Below are 15,564 nucleotides of genomic sequence, written 5' to 3' on the forward strand. Positions count from 1 at the left end.
TTATTAAAAATAGTTTAGGTAGGCATAATGTAGCACAAAGAATGTGTAATAAATATTAATGTAATGACAGACCAACTTAAGAAATAAAACATAAATTCAGATGAAGTCAATTGAATCCTTCTCCCATACCCTCAAAACTTTTTTTTTCTTTGAGAATTGAAAGCTGTTTTATTATTTTATTTATTTAAGATAAATTTTTTATTTTATTTTCTTTAATTAAATGTATTGGGGTGACATTGGTTAGTAAGATTATATAGGTTTCACGTGCACATTTCTATAATACATAACTTATAAATTGCATTGTGTACCCACCACCCAAAGTCAAATCACCATATATTTGCCCCATTAATCCTTTACTACCCCTCAACCTCCTTCCCTCCGAAACCACCATACTGCTGTCTGGGTCTATGAGTTTAAGTTTTATATCCCACATATGAGTGAAATCATATGGCTCTTAGTTTTTCCTGACTGATATATTTTCCCCACTAATGAATTTTCAGTTAAAGTTTTAAATTTTCTTAAAAATATTTGTTGAAATTAGCAAGAAATTATTCTTAATAAAGTTAAAAATTGTATTTCTTTAAGTAACATAATATTGTGCATTTCCATTACCTACCTCTATGTTATCATGTCTGCCATGACAATTCAGACTAGAATTTTAGGTAATATTTTGGCAGGAAGAATAGTCACTCTTTAGTTAATAAAAAATGTAATGTTTGAAAGCAAGGTTTTTTGTTTGTTTGTTTGTTTTAAAAATATACTTTATTGATTTTTTTACAGAGAGAAAGGGATAGAGAGTTAGAAACATCAATGAGAGAGAATCATTGATCAGCTGCCTCTTACACCCCCACTTCTTTTGATTAAACCTGCTTTCTATACCCATGCTAGCATTCTGGATATTTGATCTCTTTGGATAAAAACATAGATGTATATAATAAAAACTATTGAACCCATTGTCTGGAAGTTGTTTTATGTTGTTTTTCTAAAAAAATGTTTTTCAATTACAACTTACAATGTTATAACTTGTTTTAGTGTAAGGTACACAGCATAATGATTAGACAATCATATACTTTACAAAGTATTCCCCCTGACGTTTCCAGTACCCAATGCTCGCACCATATATAGTAATTTCAATATTATTGACTGTAGTTCTTATGCTGTACTTTACATCCCCATGACTATTTGCAACTCCTTCATCTGAACTGATTTGCCAGTGATTTTTATCCTAAAGTGCCCTACACACACACTCACACATTGATTGGTATATGGAAGGATCTGATTCACCATGCTTTCCATATTTGGAACAACAAATTTTATATATACATACAAAGTTGAGGCAAAATATGTGTTTAACATCATTCAAAATCTATTTTACTCTTTCAATTAATTTTGAAAATGTGCTCTAAAGAGCATACCATATTGCCTTCCACAGTCAATTTCTTCAAAATTCTATGAAGCATTAAACTTGAAATTTATAATTTTCCCATTTCCCTTATTTTATTGCTTTAACATTGACCACTGTTGACACTTCTTTTAAGTTTCTTTAAAAAAACATTCATACTAGTGTTTAACTACAAAGCAACCATAATTGCATAATTTAATTTTTATGAGGCTAGTGCCCAAAGCTGTTTTATTCGTATTTTGATTCCAAATCATTTTTAGAACAAAGTCATCCTATTTGTCTTCCTAGGTAGCTCTCAGAGCTGTCCATCGCAAATGCTGGCATCATGGGAAACTGTCTTCAAATTCATTTAAATGGGAGGCCAGTGTCAGATGGGGACAAATATTGTGCATGCATTAGTCAACGTTTAATTTTAAATTGACAGTGTGCCTGTCCGAGAGATGGATGGTTGGTCACCTAGCCTTTTATATATATGGTATTCCAGGACTAGACATCAGTGGCACTGAATTTTAAATTCATGCAATTTAGGAAAATATGACAAGGTCTAATAGAGGCATCTTTCACAGGGGTGAAGCATGCTATATAAGGAATCACATCAGAATTACTTTGGAAAAAAGAGTCACCTGAAATAATATAATCAATTATATGTCATTTTTTTCAAAACAAACTGGAAAATGTAGGATGTTAAAAACATATTTTCTGGTGTAGTGTCCAAGAGAGAAAAATAAATTATTTTAGAGAATATGAGTTTCAAAAGCTTGGGAAAATTAGAGCAGGTATAGGCAATGATTGGGATGATAATAGCTAGTGTTATTGACCATGGGTCAGGCACAGTGCAAAGCACCTCATAATCACTATTTCCATCAATCCTTGCAATACACTTATCATTTAAGTGCTGTTGTTATTCTTCATTTTGTGGCTTAGGAATCAGAGATTCAGAGAATTTGAGTATGTGGCCTAATATGAGATCATTGTGGTGATTATAGATTTCCATTACTTCAACATATATTGTTATGCTTTAAAAAATCCCACAACATTTCCAGTAAGCTACTGAATCAAATCTTACTCTTGGCTCTCCCCTCTCCCCTGTCTCCTTGGTTAATATTATTGGTGATGGGCTTTCACACACTCAATTATTTGAAAACTCTGTGAGTAGAGCTTAGCATATTTCTGCAATGGTAGAGATTTATTTGTTTTGGCCCATTGAAAATGGAAATTAAGGGATTACACTCAAGCATTCAAACATACTTAAGAAAAGAAATTATTTATTAGGGCTATTTGTTTTTAAATGAATGCAACCAGACAAATTAAGCTTCACACAAAGTTGTGATTTTGATGCCTGATGTTAACATTTGTGAACACCTGGTTTACAAGAATAAATGGGTCAAGCCAGTCATTATATGTTATATATATGAATGCCCATTAGCAAAATAAAACACTATTAAATATACCTAATAAAAAAAGGGCCATATCATCTGTCTTGAGGGTATTAGAGGTTTTTAATGTAAACTGGGAAAAGACAATTGGAAAGTCTAATTCATGTGAATTAAATCTTTAAGAGAAAAGGTCTTATGTAGATCTCCCAACAAGTGCATGACACTTTATCAATTTTGATTAATTTCACTCCTTTGGATGGGATCCAAATATCCCCATCTTAAATTCACTTCTAATTTAATAATAGCTACAATTTAAAGGATGTTAATCATGTGCCAAACATAGAGATTATTTGAACTTCACACTTTAAACTTACTTAAATTGTAAAAGTTTGACCTTTCATTAGTAAAGATAGTCCACAAGAGTATTAATATTTTCCACTACATCTTGGATCAGAACCCCAGAACCTTCGAATGATCTCACATTCTGGCTCCCTGAATTAATCTCACACTGGGATTAAACTATATGAGTGACTGCTATAGAGAAGATGAAACATTATTAGACAAAATAATTAAGTGCAAATAGATTTTTTAAAAATCAGAACACCAAGTAAGTAGACTCAATAAGTAGAATGAGAACATGACTATTTAGCATTATAATTTTTTCATTAAGATGTTCAACATAAAATTTCAGCCCCATACAATATAACTTTTTGGATTCTGTGCAATATAGTTCTATAACAAAATAAACTTTTATGAAAACAAGTTGTATAAAGGTGATTACTTCAAACCTATGATATACTTTTTTTCATTTAGACCATTTTTTAAATTAATTTATTTATTGATTAAAGTATCACATATTTGTACTCAACCCCCCATTCCAATCCCCCACCTCCACTCCCACTCATACCCCTATCTCCCTATTGTCCTTGACCACTGATTAGGCTCATATGTATGCACATAAGTCCTTTGGTTGATCTCTCCCTTTTATCCCCACCCTCCCTTTGAGGTCCAACAGTCTGACCCATGGCTCCTTATCTCTGGGTCTGTTCTTGTTCATCAGTCTATGTTGTTCACCGTTTCCCCTAGATGAGTGAGATCATGTCCTACTGGAAATGTACTTATAAGAATTAAAAATGAAACAAGTTATATAAAGGTGATTACTTCAAACCTATGATATACTTTTGATTTAAAGTATGCTGTCCTAGAGCACATCTTTGTAGATCAATTTCCCTTCTAGTAAACCAAGGTGTTCATAAAACAAAGCACTTAAATAGTTAACATGAAAGATTCAAGATGAAAGGGAACATAGCAAGATCTATAATTTTAAGAAAATTGTATTAATCCACAGACAATGTGTTTCGGGTGCCATTGTAAGAACTAAAAGGAGGGATAACCAAGTCAGGAAAGTACATCATGTCTAAAAATAAACTGAATAACCCTGTTTTGTTTGTTTTTGTTACCACATGAATTGGCTATTTATGTTGACTGTCATGAAAGGAAGTTTATTTATAAACCTTAAGATTAAAAGAAATGTGAAAACAAATAGCTAAAACTTTGAAAAAACTGATCATGACTTGTTTCTCTCTATACTTGAATTCTAGAATCAGATGAAAATCAATGGCTATTACTTCTGTATTTGGTTATATTGTATTACTTATTCATTCACTCAACAAACATTGTTGAAGTTAACTCTAGATGCAAGGCTTTCTGCCAAGTGCTGGGAAACCACAACTCTGGTCTAAGGGTTGTTCAGATTTATGGAGGAGACAGGCAGAGAAATTGGTAAATTTGAATTAAAAAAAACAATGATAACAGAATAGGAAAATTATGATGTAAATAGGCATAGATTTTATGAGTGGTAGAAGCACATAGGAGGAGAAGGAGGAAAAATAGGGAAGAAGGTGAATTAAATCTGCACTTAAGAAGGTGAATATGGCCAAAACCGGTTTGGCTCAATGGATAGAGTGTCAGCCTGTGGACTCAAGGGTCCCGGGTTCGATTCCAGTCAAGGGCATGTACCTTGGTTGAGGGCACATCCCCAGTAGGGGGTGTGCAGGAGGCAGCTAATCAATGTTCCTCTCTCATCGATGTTTCTAATTTTCTATCCCTCTCTCTTCCTCTCTGTAAAAAAATAAAAAAATATATTAAAAAAAAAAAGAAGGTGAATATGTACTTTGATGAATCGACAGCATCTCCAGGCACAATACTGTACTGGCCTTAAGGCTGTGTGCCCTCAGGTGTATTCTCCGCCTTTCTCCCGCCCTCCTCCCAGAGCAGCTGCTCCCTGGGCTGTTTCCCTGTCACGTGGCTTCCAGCTGGATTTTATCAGGCACTGGCAGAGAGTGTACACTGGGAGAGAGGAGAAACTGGGATACTTTTCTCCATCCCGTCCGTCTCAAGATATATTTCTAGTATTTCCCACGCCCAACAACACAGACCTGTCCTGGTTTCAGCAATCCCTGGCCTTCGCCTGCAGGGACAGCAGCTTCTTTCTGCTACCTTCCTATCACCTGCTTGGTTTCTCAGGCTCTTCCATGAGTATATAATAATTGCTAGGCATACATTTCCTCTCTTTTAAATACTCAGAGTGATTTCCACAGAGTCTGGATAGTAGATTTGGGACTAATCAACAAGCATGGGTGAGATTATGCAGAGAAGGTGGTGAACAGACTGGTGGGTTGAGGATCAAAACCTGGGGAATATGGCAACACAAAGAGGAATCGCCATCTTTAAATAAATCCAGATTTTTTTTTTTTAAAGTAGAATCAGAAATATGTGATATCTTCTTAAGTCTACTAGGCAACTTAGGCATCACTTAGACTGCATTTGTTGGATGAGGTTTCTGAAAACAGACAGACCAGGTCATCAGTTTGATATCAGGGCCAGATTTGAAACCCAATCCTGGGTTTCCTAGTTCCAATGTAGTGTCCTTGTGATATTGTGCCTTTAATCATTCTTTCAATGGCATGTGATTTGGCATCGTTTCCATGGGTTCAAGTCACTTGCTTTTATCTTGTGTGCTGCTTACACTTTAGTTTCCTTTTATGTAAAACCAGTACATGATATGGTTTACCTACATAGGTAATTTTAAGAAAAAAAAATAACATAATACATGAAAGTACTTGGGATAGTTTAAAATAATAGGATAGTTAAAATCATTGAAGGTTGGTAAATGTGTGCAGAATAACAGTGCTATCTGATCTTATCACAATATTATGAAGGCTAAGCCATTCATTGTGCTTATAGATACTGGTTATGTTTTTGCTAAAGTTAAGGATGGTTTGTGTTTTGTTTTGTTTTGTTTTGTTTTGTATCTGTAATAACCTTACCATTTGTTAATACAACCAAATTTAATTTCAAATTAGTTTTCCACTTTAGAAGTTATTCAGTCATTATTATTTTTTTTGCAGAATAATTTTTAGACTATTGGTTTCTTCTTAACTCTATATACTTAAGAATTTCTATTGACTTAAATGAGCTTTCATGATTTTTTTTATTTGCATGGTATTTAAAAAAAATGTTTTGAAATGTGAAGATTTTCTTTTTCCTAAGAAATTCTTCTCTCTGTCCTGTCATCATTCTCATTCTTCTTCCTCTTAAAATTTTTGTTAAGTATGAATACTTAAATGTTAAATATGAACAAGAAAATTGGACATTAAATGTTAAACATGAACAAGGAAATTGAACAATTGTTAAATGAAGTTATAAAATCATTCTAATTTAGTAAATAATGTTGATACCAATGACTCATTTCATAGTGCTCCTGCCATTAGTATATCATTAGAATGTTAATTTAGAAATTAACATTTATGTTAAAAGAAAAACAATTCAAAATACTTCTAATGTCAGATTCAGTCAAAATCCAGTATCATAAATTTTAACTCACCTTCAGTGTCTGATAGGCCCACTCCTACTCCTGGCTGTTTCATAGGATCTTGCCCATTATGCCCCATCTTCCCTCTGTTCATAAAGAAAATAATAAAATTACACTATTTTCAGCTATGCTTGCCTAAATGCAAATGAGGAAGCCAAGTTTGCAAAAATAGAATGACATTTTATATTCATATCTGCAATAAATTACCTGAATGGCAAATATAAGTACAATAAATTCCTCTATATAGTGTTAATTTTAAAATGGGAATTTGTTTGTTGTTTCTACATAGTCCAACCTAATGCCTCAAGATTCAGTGTCTTAATTGTTGACTCATTTATTAAAGATCAGACCAGCATGAAATTTTGAAATTTTGTTTTAGAATATGGGAGTGGCTATTTTTCCATTTTAAACTCAAAAGTGAGAATGATTTTTATATGTTTACACTTTTTATGATGAGTTGCATTGATCCTTTGGTGAGAATGAAAACTGCGAATTGAATTATATAAAATCATATTGTAATAACACAGACTTTTACTTCACTTAGTGGCTTCCTTTTAGATCCTTCCTGGGTATTCAGCTGTATGGAGCACATTGGGTTTTTTTTTTGAGTCAGACCGCTTGGTTTCTGCTTCCAGCTTTGTTATTTCATGCTGTATGTCATCAAAGGCATATCTACTTACTCTGGTAAAGATTGTTTCTTCTTTTGTAATATAAGGATAGTCACATTAGCCACCTTCTGGTTACGAGAAAACTACATGAAAAAATATATAAAGTGCTTAACACTGTGCTTAAAACATAATAGCATTCAATAAATATAAAGTGTTAATAGGTAGGCATGGACATAATGGCCTTAGAATTCCGTCTGAGCCTGCTGTTCATTTTTTGTTTCAGCATCAAACGTTTTTGGAAGGCCAAATAGATAATTTATGATCCTGGGGGCACTGTGGCTACAGAATATTGATAATGTAATAGGCAAAAGAGTATAGGCTATTTCTTTAGTTAGAGAAAGCTACATGACATACAAAAGTTTTTGGAATTGCATTGTATGTACATATAGAAGATGTTCTAAAAAATGGGATAAAAATGCTTAAGGATGCTTTAACAAAATAACATTTTGATACTATACTTTCTAGACAGTAGTTCTAACATAGTAGGACTTACTAACAATTCTTACTTTCACAAAAATATTTGGCATGCTAAAAATGTAACCATATTTCTTTCTTAAGAACCTAATTATACCATATTACCCAAAGCAATCTACAGGTTTAATGCGGTCCCTATCAAAATATCAATGACATATTTCACAGATCGAAAACAAGTAATCTTAAAATTTATATGGAACCAACAAAAGACCCCAAATAGCAAAGCAAAACTGAAAAAAGAAGAACAAAGTACCTGATATCAAACTGCACTGCAACGTTATAGAAACAAACTGATGGTCACATGAGGGGAAGGGGGTTGATTGGATGGGTATAAAAGATGAAGGGGTTAAGAAGTACAAATTTCCAGTTGTAAAAGCAGACACAGGGATATAAAGTACAGCATAGGGGATATAGTCAATAATATTGTAATAACTACATATAGTGTCAGATGGGCAGTAGTAGACATCAGAGTGATCACTTCATAAGATGTATAAATGTCTAATCACTATGTTGTACTAGTTGGAACTAATAAAATATTGAATGTCAAATATAATTAAAAATAAATTTTAAAAATACATTTAAAAATAAATTTTAAAAATAAAATTTAAAAATGAAAATAAATTTTAAAAATAAATTTTAAACATTTCCTTGTGTGAAGATTAATAAAATGAATAAATAAGTAAATAAATAAATAGTAATGGGCAGAGGACCTGAATAGACATTTCTCCAAAGAGGACATAGAAATTGCCAACAGACACATGAAAACATGCTCAACATCACTAATCACCAGGGAAATTCAAATTAAAACTATAATGTCACCTCACACCTGTCAGAATGGCTGTCATCAGTAAATCAACAAACAAGTGGTGGTGAGGATCTGGAGAAAAGGAAACACTTATGTGCAGTGTTGCTGGGATTATAAATTAATGCAGCCACTATAGAAAAATAGTATGAGGTTCCTCAAAAAATTAAAAATAGAGCTGCTATTCCATTTAGCAATTTCACTCCTGAATATTTATCTGAACGAAACAAAACCACTAATTTGAAAGATATATACAGTTCTATCTTCATTGTGGCATTATTGTCATAGCTAAGATATGGCTGCAAATTATATGTCTATGGATAAGATGTAGTATATATAAAATATTGCCATTAGCAACAATATGGATGGAACTATGGGTTATTATGCTAAGTGCAGTAAGTCAGGCAGAAAATGACAAATAATGTCTGATTTCACTTAATGTAGAATCTAAAAAAAACATCAAAATAAATGAATAAACAGAAACAGACTCATAGAGAACAAGCTAATGGTTGCCAACGTGGAGATGGTGGGAAGATGGAAATTAAAAATAAAAAAAAGATAGTGAAGCCACTATGCCAGAAATTATAAAAAGGAAGGAAGGAATTAATGACAAAAGGAAGGAAGGAAAGAAGGAAGGGCTGGCTGGAGGGGAGAGTTAGAGAGAGGAAGGGAAGAAGAAAACACGAACAGACTTTTCTGTAATGTGTACAATCATGTGATTCACATTGCTAAATTTTCTTCCTGGGAAGGCACATTACCTCAGGATTAAAAAAAAAAAAAAAGTCTTATTTAAGCAATCCTTAAAACCTCAATTTGTGTAATTGCTTCTATGAGATTCAAGATAGGTAGTTGATAATTTAAAAAAACATTAATTTTCCTCTGTTACAAAAAGGGGGAAAGCTCAACAATACAGCCATCCCACCTTTAACATACACCATCCTACTAGAATGAGCCAAACTCAGTTGAAAGTGAGGATCATTTTGGTAGTGGTAATCTAGCAGATGAGAGTGCTTAAAAAATACTATCTTATACTATGTCAAGCTTTAACTAAATAATTATAATTTTTAGTAATTGTAATAAAATAATTTTTTATATTTTTATTTGATCTTGAGTCCTATAATTCATTTTAGTGGTGATAGTCAGCTGCAGTCATTGCTTCTAATGAAAACTGATTTTAACATTAGATATGTAGCTAAAATCTGTACTTGGTGCATTTCTATAATTACCTAGAAAAATTTTAATATATATTTTTATTAATTTCAGAGAGGAAGGGGGAGAGGGAGAGAGAGAGAGAGAGGAAGAAAGAGAGAGAGAAATCAATGATGAGAGAGAATTATTGATTGGCTGTCTACACTGGAGACCCAGCCTGCAACCTGGGCATGTGCCCTGACCGGGAATTGAACCATAACCTCCTGGTTCATAGGTCGATGCTCAACCACTGAGCCATGCCAGCTGGCTATCTAGAAAATTTTTACAGCATTATGAAACTAAATGAAGTACAAAGGAAACGTACCTGTGAGTCATGTGACGAGTGCAATTTTTCTGAATTTCCAATAAATAATATTCAGCTCAGAACATTCTGACTACACAGTTTAAATATATTTTACTGATTTTTTTACAGAGAGGAAGGGAGAGAGATAGAGAGCCAGAAATGTCGATGAGAGAGAAACACTGACCAGCTGCCTCCTACACACCCCTACCAGGGATGTGCCCGCAACCAATGTACATGCCCTTGACCGGAATCGAGCCTGAGACCTTTCAGTCCACAGACCAACGCTCTACCACTCTACGCTCTACCACTGAGCCAAACCGGTTTCGGCCTGACTACACAGTTTAGAATTATATTTGTAAATCACTTACCAAATAGTTACTGAGCACTTATGCTAGTGCACTTATGTTAGACACAAAGGGGCATATATAATAACTAGTAAATACTGCTTGTACATATGTCTATTCTATAATGCTTTAGAAAAGAGAACTATTTTGTGTACTCATATGGCAAAACAATAGCTTCCTAAGCAATTTTGAAATGCCTTGATTTAGAAGAGAAATATGAAAATGGGGAAAAAATAGAGTTTACACTCTGAAATTTACAACTTGATCATTAGTGTTAAAATAGTATTTGAAAGGTGAAGATGAATTGTAAGGTTATTAAGAGATGTGTGGTGCAAACCTTTATAATTTCATATGAAATTTGCAATTTATAGATAGGGATTTAATGAATTTGCTAAAATTCTCTTGCATCAAACTGGATCACCAGAGGCTGAGAACAAATGAGATCAGATTTCTTTTAGAAATAATTTTCAAGGAAAAATAGTTAAATACAAATAACTGTATGAATCCATAGCTAAATTCTTTATAAAATAAAGATGGCCAGGTGATCCAACAATTACTCATTTTAAGCAGGAAAAAATTTAACTTAAAAATCACAGTATAAACACATTTTTCACTGTACAAATACATTCCCTCCAAGATTTTGCTCTTGTAAATTGAGCCATTATCTAAATAATAGTGCTATTCTTGAGATCAAAAGGAAAGAATAAAAAATCATGACATTGAAACAAAGAGAAGCCAAAACTGGTTTTGCTCAGTGGATTAGAGCATGGGTCTGTGGACTGAGAGGTTCTGGGTTCGATTCCGGTCAAGGGCATGTACCTTGGTTGCGGGCACATCCCGGTGGGGGGTGTGCAAGAGGCAGCTGGTCGATGTTTCTCTCTCATCGATGTTTCTTTTCTTTTTTTTTTTTTTTTAAATCAATCTTTATTGTTCATATTATTACAAAGGTTCCTCATTTCTTCCCCCCCTCCACCAGGTTCCCACCCCTCCCTCTGCCCCCTCCCCATCCCCCATTGTCCTCATCCATAGGTGCAGTTTATGTTCAGTCTCTTCCTCCCTCCCTTTCCCCGATAGTAAATCCCTTTTCAGATAGTAAATCAGTTACTTAGCATTTTCTCATATCAATAATACCACCACATGCCCAATGATACATTTCACACAAAAGACATTTCCAAATAGGCCAACCAGCCTCATCCAGGCCCCACCCAAGGCACTCACAGATCAACACCCCAGCCCTATACTAAGTCAACACATCCAGATCCAAGCCTTCATCACTTGATTCAGCAGACCCTCAAGTTCCCAGAAAAGATGTTTCTAGCTCTCTATCCTTCTCCCTTCCTCTCTGTGGAAAATCAACAAAATATATTAATAACAAAACAAATCAAAACAAACAAACAAACAAACAAACAAAGAGAAAAGGAAGTTCCACCCCCAAGAAAGCCTCACTCAACATTGGAGAAAATGAAAAAGACCCTTCCCCAGGGTTTCAGGGAGGGGTCTGTAAGCTTTTTCTGTAAAGGACAGATAGCAACTATTCAAGATTGCCTCACAGTGAGAAGCAGCATCAGCAAGGCTTAAATGCACGGGCGTGGCTGTGTTCCAATAGAAACTTGTGAGCCTGAAATTTCGATTCCATAGGATTTTCCTGTGTCACGAAATGCTATGCTCTCCTGTTTTTGTTTTGTTTTGTTCTTTTTTTCAAACATTTAAAAATTCAAAAGCTAACACCACCAGGTGGTGGGCTGGATTCCCCCTGGCCCAGATTCTCGAGCTGTGTGGACCAGTGGTGTTTTGAAAGCCCAGAACACTAGCAGTGGGGAGGAGAAGGAAAGGTCATTGTTTGAGTTTTTATATGGGAACAGATATGACCTACATATTTATCTCGGATCCTGCTGGATTTTGCCACCCATATGACTAAATCCATTCTAAAGACAATCTTACATTTGATTTGCAATATGATTTTCTTGAGGTTTGACATATTGTAAATGAACTTTATTCTAAGAGTATCTATTCAGGGATCTATGGAATGCTTGCTATTTGTTCTAGAAAATTTGGACAAACTTCAAAAATCTTTAATTTTAATTGTAGTGAGATTTATAGCTGGAAAAAAAAAATCTGTTTGAGCAGCCCAATGTGTTATCTATTTCAAATATGCCATGAGTTCTTTAAATCTGTTTTATCTCTCCTGATTCAAAGTAAATTAATCTGTTTATCTCCAATCCCAATGATGTTTGTGTTTGTTCAGTATGTGATTAAAGTATGATTCAGGCATGGCTAATCAGTTTTTATCAGTTTTTTTTTAAATTAATACAAATTGCACTAAATAAGTAAAGCTGGTTATGATCATCATTCATCCTTCAAATTAATTAAATGAATCCAGTCTTTCTTAAACAGTGTTGTTGTTGTTGTTGTTGTTTTTAAGTGTAAACATGAACAGTTGAAGCATTTCAGGGACAATGACTCAGAATTGGATAATTATCTAGTATTTCCTGTTAAATGGTAAGAAAAGCTTACTCATGATGCTGTTAGCTTTGGAGTGAGAAAAAAAGAACCACTTACATCCTTGGAATAGGAAATGGATTAGTCTCCCCTGCAGTGCTGCTGCTTCCTTCACTGTCCACGCTATACCCACTGCCAAAGCTGCTGCCCGAGGAGCCGGTGGACACGGAGCTGTCTGCAGGCCGGTGATTGGTAGGCTTTGCTGCATGATGTGGGAAGAGTCAACACCACAGTCAGTCAGTGATACTACTCGCAGGGATCTCCAAGTGCATGATTATGCATTGTCTTCATTTCTAGCTATAAAGAAACAGCTTTGGCAAGAACTCCGCATTTCTTAACCTGCCTTTCACTTTGTTTTCCTCAACAGATAATGCACACAGGCCTTGATTGTTATCATTAGACATAAAGGAAAAAGCAATCACTTTTAAGGATAAACCATCATATTTTAGACTGAGTTAAATAGTATGTAAGTATTCTATTATTGTCATTTGTGATTTATGTGTACAGTATTGCAATAATGGTATAGCAAACAAATAAGAATGCTGGCTATTTTGTGGAGAAAGCAGTTTAGGAAGATTTGGGTAAATACACATAGCAGGATAAGGAAAAATTGCTTATTTTCCATATTAATAACGAATAATGTTTTCCTCTTGAGAAGTGAAGAAGTGATTGAAATTCTGTGCTTGTTTGGATATAGCTCTACCAACTATCTCCAGCAGGTTATTCAATTTTAAGATATTTGTTTCTTTTTAGGCACCTCTCAGTTTATGACTGGGACTTATTTGAAAATTGTAATAAGTTTAATTTTGGGGGGGATATAAGAATCTATATTCCCATAGAAACATAATAATTTTGTTCTATAAATTATGCAGTAGTTATATAATACTAGTATTGTTAGTGAAGTTCTACATTACAGGAGATTTGGGGAAAAACTTTTGACATAAAAAGAAATCAAGCATTTCTCTTATTTTTGTAGAGAGAAGGTTCTCTTGGCAAATTTTTGAAATTGTTATCTACCTTCTTTTATCTGGTCAGCTTAAGAGTATAAGCTTTGATCATATTGATGTGATTTTGAAGCCCAATCATTCTGTAGTGAACCTAAGAATTCTCAGTTTCCTCATTGGAAAATAAAGGGGTCAGCAAGGCCTGTCTCATAAGCTTGTGACTGTGAGGAGAGAAAGCACGAGCCCAGTAACCGACTCTTCTTCATCTTGCCATTCTCACATTCTCTCCTCAGTGGCTGTTCCCCAGTGTCTTTGAGTGTGCCTAGTCCTATCAGTAAGTTTGCCTGCTTCTTCTATGCTACTAACCTAAGAGGCCCTCTTCCGTAGACACGCCTCTGTTCAATCGGGAGTTTCGTAAGCAAATAGAGTCCCACACTGGATGAATCGTTGGTTATTCTTTAGTGATCCTAAGATATATGCATTTTTCTTAAGAAACGATATACAAGCATGACAACTCGTGATGTGTTGGAATTTTAATATAATCAATATAACCATGGGAAGTGAAAAATATAAACATGGTGAGGGAAACCATGAGAGGCAGGAAACCATCATCAGGGCAGTCAGGATCAATCTTGAAAAAATTCAGTGTTTCCCTCATTTCAGGACAACAGATTCTCTAAAGCTACCAGACAGTTTTAAGTCTATTCCAGTGATAGTAGTATCAGTTTCTCAGGATAGGGGGGGAAATGTGTATTAATCAATTACATATCAGGTATACGTTGGAAATAGCTATTTAGAAAAAGGCTTGAATCCTGTTAAAGAGCTTCTGATCAATGAATTACTGGTATCCCGTAGGACTAGATTTGCTGAAACAGAATGATAGTTACAATATTTGCTTAATATTTTCTTCAATTTATGCAGAAAAAACACAGATAGAGTATTTGGTGTTAAAGAAAGTAATTTAAAAAATAACTTAAAAATAAAAAGATAACATCACTGTGATATAAAATTACAAGCATTTATAAAATAAATTAAATTGCATAATTAGCCACATAATGAATCAGATTAGTCAATTGATTGTAAAAAAAGGAACACTGTAATACTTTTTGGTTGTCATTATATAATCCAACCAACAAGACTGTTTATAGTTTTTAGTATGATATTGAATAAAAATTTTTAATTTTATCAACTAGAAAAGTCACAATATACTATTTTCAAAGACAAATATTAACAAACTTTAATTTTAAATCAACTTATTTCTACTAAATTAAAACAATTTCCATCCAAGAGCAATCTTACAATGTATCAAAATAACTACATTATAGAAAGGATGTCTTATTATTTATATTTACAAATATCCAATCCTTTCTTTTGTGAACTTTGATTTTCCTGATACAATTTTTAGTTGTATTCCCTTCTGGGAAATTTCAGATGTGTACAGAATGCAAAATGATATAAGAAGAAAGGAACAAGGCTAGAAGTAAATTTAACAAAAGACAGGTTTTTTTTGTCTTGTTTAGTGGAATAGAAATCTCATTCAGAAAGCCTGTGCAAGTGCTGTCCATTTATATGCAAACAAATAATCTTTTATAGATACAAAAAGAAAAAAAAAATCTATGAAACATATACATATATTGGAGTAAGTCTTGTCTACCTAATATTTTTGCAAACAAAATTTATGTAAGGTTG

General features: G+C 33.8%; 1 protein-coding gene across 5 annotated transcripts in view; it reads right to left on the reverse strand.

Moving 5' to 3' along the window:
* The window catches only part of PCLO (piccolo presynaptic cytomatrix protein), a 254,587-nt gene that overhangs the window by 15,508 nt on the left and 223,515 nt on the right, over window positions 1-15,564 (reverse strand). For all 5 annotated transcript variants that reach the window (XM_084897067.1, XM_084897064.1, XM_084897066.1 and 2 more), the window contains 2 exons: window positions 12,992-13,133; window positions 6,665-6,738 (listed from right to left, as the gene is read on the reverse strand). In XM_084897067.1, coding sequence (XP_084753193.1) covers window positions 6,665-6,738; window positions 12,992-13,133 — 216 coding nt within the window. The remainder of the gene's footprint in view (window positions 1-6,664; window positions 6,739-12,991; window positions 13,134-15,564) is intronic.

The sequence above is a fragment of the Pipistrellus hanaki genome (assembly GCF_964339955.1).
Source record: "Pipistrellus hanaki genome assembly, chromosome: 10".
Lineage (NCBI taxonomy): Eukaryota > Metazoa > Chordata > Mammalia > Chiroptera > Vespertilionidae > Pipistrellus > Pipistrellus hanaki.